General features: G+C 38.9%; 1 protein-coding gene across 1 annotated transcript; it reads left to right on the top strand.

The window, feature by feature from the left end:
• The first annotated feature begins 3,052 nt into the window (after positions 1 to 3,052).
• cryaa (crystallin, alpha A) lies at positions 3,053 to 7,137 on the top strand. The gene is made up of 3 exons (XM_034864976.1): positions 3,053 to 3,429; positions 3,783 to 3,905; positions 6,348 to 7,137. Exons 1-3 carry the CDS (start codon positions 3,232 to 3,234, stop codon positions 6,555 to 6,557), a joined length of 531 nt encoding a protein of 176 aa, XP_034720867.1. The 5' UTR covers positions 3,053 to 3,231; the 3' UTR covers positions 6,558 to 7,137.
• The last annotated feature ends 4,079 nt before the right edge of the window (positions 7,138 to 11,216 follow it).

Below are 11,216 nucleotides of genomic sequence, written 5' to 3' on the forward strand. Positions count from 1 at the left end.
GATTGCCTGGAAGATGTGTTCCACCTGGTTCACCACTAATTGAATGGGAGGAGCTCCCAGGCAGTTTGTCAGCACAGCAACAATTGCATGAAAAGACGTTGGCGACGAATCTCAAAGCTTGAGTCCAAGTCAAGCCTGAAGTAGGCTGTTTGTGCGACTTAAGTGCGACTCGAGTCCGAGTCTCAGACCCGAGTCCCCATCTCTGATTTGTCCATTGTTTATTTCTAAAGAAACCTGATGATGTATAAAACCTTGTATCTCACATTATGGCTCCGTTGTACTTATATGAAACTATTTATCACAAACCTATACTGGAAGATGCCAAAGTTTACAGAAGTTGTGGTGAAGTCTAAGATGACAGTGAGTTTATGTCAGATATATTCAATAACATGATGTTTATTTTTAAAGATCTTTGTCTTTTTGAAGTTTCTTAGCTCTTTTTAAAGAGCAAACACCTATCAATGAATGTGAGGATGGCCCTCCCGTCAGGTTGTCAGCCAAAAAGGCTTTTCGGCGCTATGGAAACACAGGGCCCACAGGCATTGTCTGTCCCATTGATACAAACCTAGAATGCTGACTTTGCTGAACTGCAGCCAGTCTGATGGCATCTAAGTCCAGTCTGCAGCAGCTAGTAACCCCATACCCCAACAACCTCCCCAAACTGCCCCTGAAACAGCCCCAACCCCGGCTGCCTGGCCCGGTTGCTCTTGGCCTGGGGATGCATGGACGGCTAAGCCTCTGTGCTGGCTGGCCAAAGCCCTGTGGGATTAGACTAATGCAGGTGGCGGGAAGCCACTGGTGGTGAAACAACAAGCATGGGAAGTGACCCTTATCTTTAAATTGGAAGTTACTCTACAAATGCTAGCCTGTTGTCTTCAATTGCATCAAATTGTACAAGTATTCATGCTGTTGCATCTATGTAATTTATATATCTGTGTTGTGAAAGGCTTCCTTAGGTTGAGCATCTCAGTATGTATTCATCAGTAGAACACTTACACAATAAGTGTTATTGTATGAATTAATATAGATTTTTTTCAATTCATTTTAGTAATTGGGGTAACCTATACACATTGCACTGGCTCTGGAACCAAAGTCCTTGATAGGGGCTGGACTCTCCAGTAGTGAAAGTTAAAGTACTAATACCACACTGTAAAAAATTGCTGTAAAAGTTCTGCATTGAAAGTGAGGATACATATTAAGCTCAGCCTAAATTCTTTCTGTAAGACTTCTAAGCTTCATTTACCTCTTTCTAAACTGATCAGCTGATTCGGGGCGTTCCTTTTTCAGTTAAACCAACCAGAATTGGCCATGAATTCCAAGAGCCAATCACAGCATTGCATCCCTGCTTTAAATCTCTTCATTCCAGGCAAAGCTACTCCTTCCACCTCCGGTCATCATCATCCACGGCACCTTGGGTCCTCCTCTGCTGGACCACTCCTGTTGCCCTTCCTTCTGGTCTTCATTCTCTTTCACCACCGCCAGTGTCTAGACTCCATTGGGGGACATGATCAAGGCTTCTCTACCCCTTCTAAAATTATTTATGATGGAGACTAATCGCCAAAGACTCTGTACATTTCATTTGTGCACACGTAACAAATAAACCTTTTACATATTTGCAACAGTCTCTCCTGATTGAAATGATATGAGAAAGATGAACTTCAAGAATTGTGAGTTATGAAATGCTGTCTCAATTACCCAAAGCCCAAAGTGACATCTTCATAATACTTCCGTCCACCTAATAATTCAAAATTGTTACAAATAAATAGAAATGATTAAGTTAGTGAAGCTGGAACTGTGAAATATTCTTTGCATTACAAGTTACTAAAACATTTACCAAATGAGTTGCCAGTTAATACTCTGTCAGTTGACTAAGTGTAAACTAATCGTTTTTGCTGTACTTGTACAAACTGTTGTGTAGTTTAATTTACTATGTATATATATACATAAAACATTTAATTGTTAAACTCTTCAAACTTTTATATGCAGAACTCTTAGTTTATAAAGTAACTTATGACTCAAGCTGTCAAATAAATGTAGTTATGGGAAAAGTAATATTTCCCCCTGAAATGTTGTGGAGTAGAGGTAGAAAGTAATGAAAAGAAAAGAATACGATTGAAGTACAAGTACCTCAAACAACAACTTAGGGATTCAAGGTGAGCACTGACTTTGACTCACTTTTCTTTGGCACCAAAAACAATTATCTCAAATCTATCTAGGAAATGTGGGCCAGTCTATTCACGGATTTCTTCAGTGGACTTATTGTATGGAACTGATGTCACCCAGCGCATGTTATTTAAATCTGTGTGATGTGGGTAATACAATGCAAGGTTACATATTTTGTTGCTTTGAATAAAACCCAGCAGCAGACTCATTGCTGTTGTATGGTCAACATCCAGACTAGAAAACATCTCAACAGTCTTTTTAGAGCCAACAATTCTCTTTTTTTCTCAATTTCATGTTATTCTACCCCTTTCAATGGGACAATTAAAAGTTAATTTCAATTTTCGACATTTTAAATAGTAATCATCAAAAGACCGTTACATGAAAACCTTTTGAAATGCTGCTATTCTCTCGACTTTTTATTAGTGATAACCAAAAACCGTCTGTTCTCTTCTCTCTGTGACAGTTGTTGTCGCTCCATTGACCCTGGGCAGCATTGTTTTTTAAATCTGCCCTCCCTCCAACCACGCAAGCGGAACAATACAGCAGTATTATGTCACTGACTGACTGACAGAATGGATATGTGTGTGTCTGTTTGATGCATTAGCACTCAGGTAAAATCTTTTGTGTCTTTAGTTTGCTTCCTGGCCTTATTGTCTCCGTCATGCCCTCCTCCTCCCTCCTCTCCATCCAGCAGGGTTTGTTTTGGCAGCCCTGGGTGTCTGGGTGTGGGTGGCATTGGGTCGCACCAGGGTCTGGACCCAACAGTGCCCCCCCATCCTCAACCGTGATTTTGCTGACAGGGCCCATCCCACCATGAGATAATGCCATTCCAGTGGGATCGTGGCTAAAGCCTCTCTTTCTGTCTCTCAGGTATATAAAGAGGAGGCAGCTGTAGAGCAGAGGACAAAGCACTCTGGAAACATTCTTCACTCATTGCTTTTCATCAAAATTCTGTTCTCTTCATCTTGCAGCACCTCCCTTCCGTCACCTACTGGACTCTGAGCTGAGCAGATATCTGCCAACCTGAGCCACGCCAAGCCGAGCTAGACAAAACTGTCTACAGTCACTATGGATATTGCTATCCAGCACCCTTGGTTCAGACGTGCCCTGGGCTCTGCCTACCCTGCCCGACTTTTTGACCAGTTTTTTGGAGAGGGCGTGTTTGACCACGACTTCTTCCCCTACACCACCTCCACCATCAGCCCATATTACAGACAGTCGCTGTTCCGCAACTTTTTGGATTCTTCCAACTCCGGCTTCTCTGAGGTAACGAGACCAGACTCAGGCTCCTACATGCATGGAATCACAACATTACGCCTCTTGTACTTTGGAGAAATATGTAGACAAAGTTTGTTTAACCCACATGTTCGTAGGAGAACACATGTAAAAACAGAGAAGGGTTGTGTTCATCTGCCTCCAAACAATGGTTTCATGTCTAAGATGGGTTTTTATTTAATGTTCCAGTGACAGTCTTGAGTTAGTTGCCGTAACTTCTACTATGCTCATTGCAATTCAAAGTCAAGAAAGTTTAAGATCCTTAACTTTACTGCAAGCTCTTAAAGAAATCTATATTTTGACAATGTTATGATACCCTCTCTATGCTTGTGTGTGTCCCACAGGTGAGGTCTGATAGGGATAAGTACACAGTCTACCTGGATGTCAAGCACTTCTCTCCCGATGAGCTCAGTGTGAAGGTCACTGATGACTATGTGGAGATCCAGGGCAAGCATGGAGAAAGACAGGTAATGCTTCTATTACTTCTCTATCTACTGTTACATAAGGCATGGGGCCAATGTTTGCAGGCAGGCTATTTTGGTTGTTGTACCTCAATGGAGCAGTGATACCTTGATCCAACAGTACTATATTCTGTAAGTAATACTTACAGAATAAACTGTACTGTAAGTAATATAACTGCCTAAAGGTAATGGTGGCATGGTTTAATGTTCAACAGAATACATTTAAGGGGGGGCTCTGTAGTTGAAACATTACTAAACTAAATTAGTGTTACCAATATTTCAAAACATTCACACTAAATTTAATTCTATTTTTTTTAGTGTCATATCATAACAGACGTTATCTCAGGACACACTATGATCAAGAGGTCTTCTAGCTGTTTTAGGGGGGGAGGGGGGTGCTCTGGTAATCTTTGACCCACTTGGACCCACTTACACCTCTATTCTTCCCTTGAGCATTGTATTTTGTATTGTGAGTGGAACACACAAACAGGTGATTAGACGTTTCGTTTCCGGGATTGTTCAGGTGCTGCCAGTGTTTTGGCATTCACTCATGAGGAAAATCCATCACTTTCATACACATTCTGTTTATCAGTCTCACCCTTACTCCGAGAGACCTTGGGTTCCGGAAGTTAATTTCCCATTCATTTCTCCCATTGACGTCTAAAAAAGTCTGTGTATAAAGAGTTTTAGACCATGCTTTAGGCTACCCAGCTACCACGTGACCCATAAACATAGAAAATATTGTTTCGAGGGAAAAAACGAACAGAAAATCAAAAAAAAGTAGAAGAAACTACTTTTCTCATAAACCACCGCGTACCACTGAATGAAGGAAGCTAACGTTTGTTTAGCTAACAAGTAATTTGGCTAACCGCTAGCTAAGATATCCTGTAATAACTTTAAAACTCAAATAAACTCAAATAAAACCTGAAAATAACCGTTAAAATATATAACAGCTGTTACATCAGTTCTACTTCACTCATTTAAAATATAATTATTCAATACTTGTCTTTATAATTATTACTGTAAAGTATTAATTTAGCTGTAGCCTGCTTTTCTCAGTGTTAAGTTTGAGTTAACGTTATTTTAGACTGAATCAAGCTATCAGCTAGCGGTTAGCTGAATTAGCTGTTAGCTAAGTTAGCTACGTTAGTTTCCCGGTGGTGGCTAACGGTGTGCGCATGCTCCCTCTCCTCACCAGCAACTCGTTCCACCAATCAGAGGCATCACTGTGGGATTGTGGGATAGTTCAGGTTTGTGGGTACTGAAGTACTTATCCAAGACATTGCAAATAAAAGAAGTTTATCTCCAAACAAGGTTGGTGCCACATGAACTTTTGGCGTCTGTATTAGCGTGTACATCGCTTAGTCATGTTGTAGCTGGTTTTAAGTCTACCATTGACGGTTATGATTTCTTGGCTTATATTCCAATTGATTTATACTCCAATTGTCAATGAAGAAATTACATTGTATTTTTACTTCTGGAACACGCTGTGGGCAGCAGAACTGTTGAGCTCTACACATTTGAACTATGCTGCAGGAGCTGCTAAATCGTTTGGTGTGGTGGTTTGTTGTAGTTCCTGATAGTACCTCCAAATCTCAAAACCTCCAAATTTAAACTTTTATCCCAGCTCACTGTTGCTATTTTGTTGTAAGATTCTTTTCTGTAAGTGTTATCTGGGCACAGAATATATGGCCATTTATTTAACCCTTGTGTTGTCTTCCCGCCAACCTGCACATATTTGTTTTCTGAGTCAAAATTTCAAATGAAAAACCGTTTTTTATGTTTTTCCTTCCATGTGGTTTTGTCACTTTTTCAACGTTTGTCGACTTTTTCTGAGCCTTTTGAAAAAAATTGGTCACTTGTCATTTTTGTCACTTTGTTTGGCATTTGTTTCATGTTTTAGTGTCTTTTATTGAATTCTTTTTTTAAAACATTTTTCGGTCTTGTGTTGTCTTCCCGCCGACCTGCAAACTTTTGTTTTTCTTAGTCAAAATTTCAAATCAAATCAACGTTTTACTTTTTCAACGTTTGTCGACTTTTTCTGAGCCTTTTGAAATATATATATATATATTTTTTCCCAAAACAATTTAAAAGTTTTTTTTGACATTTTTGTCACTTTGTTCGTTTTTTTAGTAACTTTTATTAACATTTCACTTTATTTGACTTTTTTATAAAATTGACAAAAAAACACCCAAATTCAATGAAAGTAGTGAACTGATTATTTACTTAACTTGTGAGGAATATGTAGGGAACCATCCACGTTTTTTTTTGTTGGACAATCTGTTTCACAGAAACCCAAATTTCATATATAGAAACTATTTGAAAAGGGGTCAAATTTGACCCGAGGACAACAGGAGGGTTAAAGACAGAATATAATTCTAGGAGTGAAGAACACCTTTCATCATTGAGTCTTCCTTGGACTGACCCTGCCACCCTGCTGTTTTTCAGGACGACCACGGTTACATCTCTCGTGAGTTTCACCGCCGCTACCGCCTCCCCTCCAGTGTTGACCAATCAGCGATCACCTGCACCCTGTCCACTGATGGTCTGCTCACTCTGACCGGGCCCAAGCTCACCGGAGGGAGTGAATCCGGCCGCAGCGAGCGCAGCATCCCTGTCACCCGTGACGACAAGACCAATGCTGCAGCGTCCTCCTAAATGCCAAGTAGTTGGGGTCGACCAGGGTTGCTGGAGGGGCTTGGCCCCCGTACACCCTGCATCGACTCGGATGGACGACCACAGAATCTCTATCCTCCACCCACTTCTTCCTCTCCCTTTTCCTTAGAGGCTAATTTTGTCCTCTTCACTTTCTTCCTTGTTGATTTTTCTTGGCACACTCTTACAGTTTTATCAGTAGGCCTATCATTGTTTTGAGCATAACAAAAGTCTCTCCATGAGGATTGTTAAGTGAGGGGCAGCTGGAGTTTCTAAGGATGAGATAATCATACGACCTGGCTTCATTCTGCTGATTGTTGTTGATCTGTGTCAGAGTGAGCACTCTAACAATACAGATGGTTGGGGTTAAGCTTGGAGGTAAATGTCACACATGCTGTCCCAGATTTTCCAGCAGTGAAGTTCTCTGAGGTCCTGACTGCTTCCACTCTTGACTCTTTGAACCCTCTCCTCTCTGTTCTTAAATATATCCTGTACTGTAGTCTAGGCCTTGTTCAATGGCTACCTGCTCATTACTGAGAAGTCTATACTAAAGAAACATAATAAAGCTGTGTAATTAACAAAAGGAAACTTCTATGTGGATTGATTCTTTACTATGTACATTATATCATGTTAAAGTTCAATCAATGTTGGATTATTTGCTAACTATGACATCAACGTAAAAAAGACACCAGCCCAAAGGCCTTATTATTAAAGTTACCACTTACTTCTTGATACTTAGACACATTTTTGAAGAAACATGTCATTGTACCTAACAACAATCCTTGAATATTTCACCTCATGTGTCATATTGCACGCCATCAACAGAACAGACACATAAAAGGTACTTGTTTATAGTTATAAAGCATGGAATACCATTTTATTCAATATTAAATAAATGACTAAATACAAAATAAGTATGCCTTTGAAATACATCATGAAATAAATGAGGCAATGAATACATAAATAATTAAATAAATGTAATTATTCGTATAAAAATGAATCAATTAGAGACTTTTATTTACAAAATCCGCATTTATTGATTTCCCACTCTGTATATTTCCAAGTGCAGTTTTCTATTAACTAATTATTAATTATGAATTATTTTATATTCTAACTGAACCACCAATTCAAGAGCTCAAGAGTCTAGTATTCTTGTCATTTAACATTTATACACAATAGGAAACTACGTCAATTGTTACAATATAGCCCAAAAGTGACATAAAATAAAAAGAAAGAGAGAAAGGACAAAGAAAAGGGGGAAACATACCTGGCAACCCACACATTCACCCGCCCTAGACCACCACTTGTATTTATTTATTTTTTTAATTTATCATTCAAGATAGTTCTCTACATGGGGCGGAGGAAAATAGGGGTTAGGCTGACCTACATGCTGCTCTCCAGCCTCACACCTGGTCTCTTTCCCCTGATGTCCTCCATTCTGAGTAAATTCTCTTGTAGTTCTGCTCTGTTTTTTGACACCTGCCTGACAACTAATTTTTGTCCTCATGCGCCTCAGATCTGCCATACACATCTGCCCCCGTCCAGTCACGTCCAGCTTTGCTTGTATTTCTGTTGATCACCTGCCCTGGCACTCGCTGCTGCCCTCCTGTTGAGTGTTACAACAGTTTTTAACTACCTCCTGTCTCTTGTGTCTGCATTGTGGGTAGTACTAATAATAGTTCTGTGATCCTCCATCTTTTCCCCCCCAGAAGTTAAAGCTGCAGCAGGTATCTTATTTTTGACATAATTGGGCAAGAAATTAGCTCATGACCTTTCAGCATGTTGTAATTCAAGTGGTTTGAGAGAAAAATTAGCCTTCTGCACCTCCTCCTTGGCTCTGTTTTTAGGCTTTAGTTAATCTAGGTGTCAGGAGACTTAGGCCAATCCCAGGTCATTTTAGAGAAAGACAGCCTTCCTATTGGCTGTTCTGCAAATGTACAGTAGATGCATGTGTCATGATTGTGATTTTGTCTTATAGTTCTTCCTGTCTTATTGTGGGTAATTTATTCCCTGTTTCCTGGTAGTTACTGTCTCTTGTGTTCTCTGTTGCATTTACCCTGTTTTTATCCTAGTGCGTATTTTATGTTCAGTTTCCGGTTTTATTTTGTAGTCTGTTTTCTCCCCATGTGATGTCTTGTCTTACTTCCTGCCTTGTTTCCCGCCTCTGTGATTGTCTCGTTGCCCTCGTTACCTTGTGTATTCAGGCTCTGTGTTGTTTTTGTCTGTTTTCAGGTCTGCCTGTGTGTCTGTACCCCATTTTTCTCGGTATTCAAGTTTATTTTGATTCCTTTTGGATTCCTCAACATTTATTATATTACAACATTATTGCCTGTTGACTTCAGGACTTTCTAACTATTGGACACTTAACCCTTGTGTTGTCCCTGGGTCAAACCGACCCGTTTTAAAGTGTCTAATATCAGAAATATGGATTTCTATCAACCAAATTGCCCTAAAATAACATGGATGATTCCATACAACATTCTTCAGGTAAAATTAATGAATATGTTCATTGAATTTTTAGGGTGTTTTTATTTAATCTTATTTAATTTGAATTTGTTTTTATGGTTTCAAAACAGCATCGGGACTAAACAACATGCTCTGATCTTAGCTATTGATGAAAATAATTCATAATTTCTGCCTTGTTAACTAAAAAGTTATGTATAATTTCATAGAAATGAGGTTTGTTGATCATGAATTCCAAGAATAGGTATAAAACCTATTATAAACCAGCTCAAGTTTTAAAAAAATAAATGCGCCAAAAGCTGGAAAAAGGGACAAAAAAAATTTGAAAAAACAACAAAAACATCAAAAAAATTCAATTTTGTTTATGGTTGACGGGAAGACAACACAAGGGTTAAAACAGATCCCGTCTTCTCTTTTGCAACTTTATTATTCCAGTTTTATTAAAATAATCTTTTTACACAAAGCAACACATCATCTAACATCACCCCATATAGCCTATACCTCTCAGTGATATAAATCAGAATAATATCCGGAATATTTACCAAATTAAATTACAATTAAATTGTGATTTCCCTACAGAATTCTAAGCCTAGCCCTATTCTAGGATTATATGTGAAACACTTTTAGGTCACAGCATAACCCTTTTATGCATTAAATCTCTCTGCGTCTCTGCATTTTGGATCCGCCATTTCTTTAAAACCTGTCCCTCTGGTGAAAGTTCTGTTTACTGTAGCACTGTTGCAACTAATTTCAGGCTAAAGTATTAGATAATGTGCTTTATTGTTATTGATCTATTTACAGTACATGAAGCCCATAGGAGACTAAATGCCTCTGACATCCCCAGTATAATCCGTTTTGAACCTGTCTCTAGTGGGATCTTAGTTTATTGAAGAAGATGATGAATATTATGGTTCAAAAGATTTCTATTTTGGGGTAAAGTGCAAAACTGTGGGTTAAATTGTCTTCTTGGAATGGACATTTCCATTGTCCGGCGGCCTTATCAGCCCTATGTTGAGCGCTGGTTGGTGAAGATATTTTCACCAACTTTCATATGTCCAGATCAGACCTGACATACCTCAGCAGGTTTTTCCTCTTCACATTGTCTGAATTCGTTGTTATTCTGCGGGCCGGACTTAAAGCTTTGGCGGGCTGGATGTGGCTCGCTGACCGCCCGTTGAGGATTAAGGGACATCCGGCGCAAGTGTTAAAGAAAGAAAAAAGAAAAGCATCTTGATTTTCCTGGTTATGTTGAGTTTCAAAAATTAAAAAACAATGTATTTCTGGTCATGCATGATGCAACCAGGTTAGAAAAATATGCATTCTAATTCTCATTCTTTGTCTCTATGAAGAGGTCAAGACCGGACCTATTGTCTCTCACCTTCCTCCTCTCGTCCTCTGTCTCTAAAGAACTGATAATTGATTTAGCCTACATGTTTCCACAGGGAAGGTAATTGCTGTCTCAGCCTTTGGGAGCCCCTCCCCCACTTGATTGGAACAAAGAATGTGTTACAGGTAGCTTGAAAACAGGCGACGCCGACTTGGATCCTGGGGCCGGGTGTGGTCTCAAGACACATGGATTGCGAAATAACACCATTCTTGGAAAGGCATTTGACCAAGAAGGAGTTTTCACTCGAGGAACCACCCTCTAGAATCAGAATCAGAAATACTTTACTGATCCCCGAAGGGAACTTCTGAAGTATATTAATACTACAGTACACATGTAAATAAAGAAATATGAGGAGTACGGATATGCACAGTATTTATATAGTTAAAGGAATTTTTATGACAGTATTTACATAAGGAGTTGTAATGGTGAACAATAGTAATGAATAAAAAGTAGCAGCAGATAATATTGTCCAGTTTCAAACTCACTAAGATGACTTCATCATGATTTTTGCAGGCGATATAACGCCTTATTGTTATTGTCTTAAACATGAATAAACCATTGTAATACTATTATTAAAATAACTATTTTGAGCCTCTTATGCAGGGTGACCAGCCATCTGTGAAAGTGTATGCATATTGTTTTTTTTTGTAATTATTCTTTAAACCTTACAAACATGTTACACATGTTTAAACAGTTCGGCATCATACAAAGAAAATTTGGATTTCCATCCAGGGAACATTACAATTTTACTTGAAAAAAAGGAGAATATATATATATATATATATATATATATATATATATATATATATATA

This window comes from Etheostoma cragini, chromosome 24, assembly GCF_013103735.1.
Source record: "Etheostoma cragini isolate CJK2018 chromosome 24, CSU_Ecrag_1.0, whole genome shotgun sequence".
Lineage (NCBI taxonomy): Eukaryota > Metazoa > Chordata > Actinopteri > Perciformes > Percidae > Etheostoma > Etheostoma cragini.

What these genes read in the sequence shown, in the direction of transcription:
- cryaa (XM_034864976.1), top strand. Translation starts at nt 3,232, where the DNA reads ATGGATATTGCTATCCAGCACCCTTGGTTCAGACGTGCCCTGGGCTCT. An exon ending in CCAACTCCGGCTTCTCTGAG is followed by an intron (nt 3,430 to 3,782) that starts GTAACGAGACCA and finishes TGTGTCCCACAG; the next exon opens with GTGAGGTCTGATAGGGATAA. An exon ending in GCAAGCATGGAGAAAGACAG is followed by an intron (nt 3,906 to 6,347) that starts GTAATGCTTCTA and finishes GCTGTTTTTCAG; the next exon opens with GACGACCACGGTTACATCTC.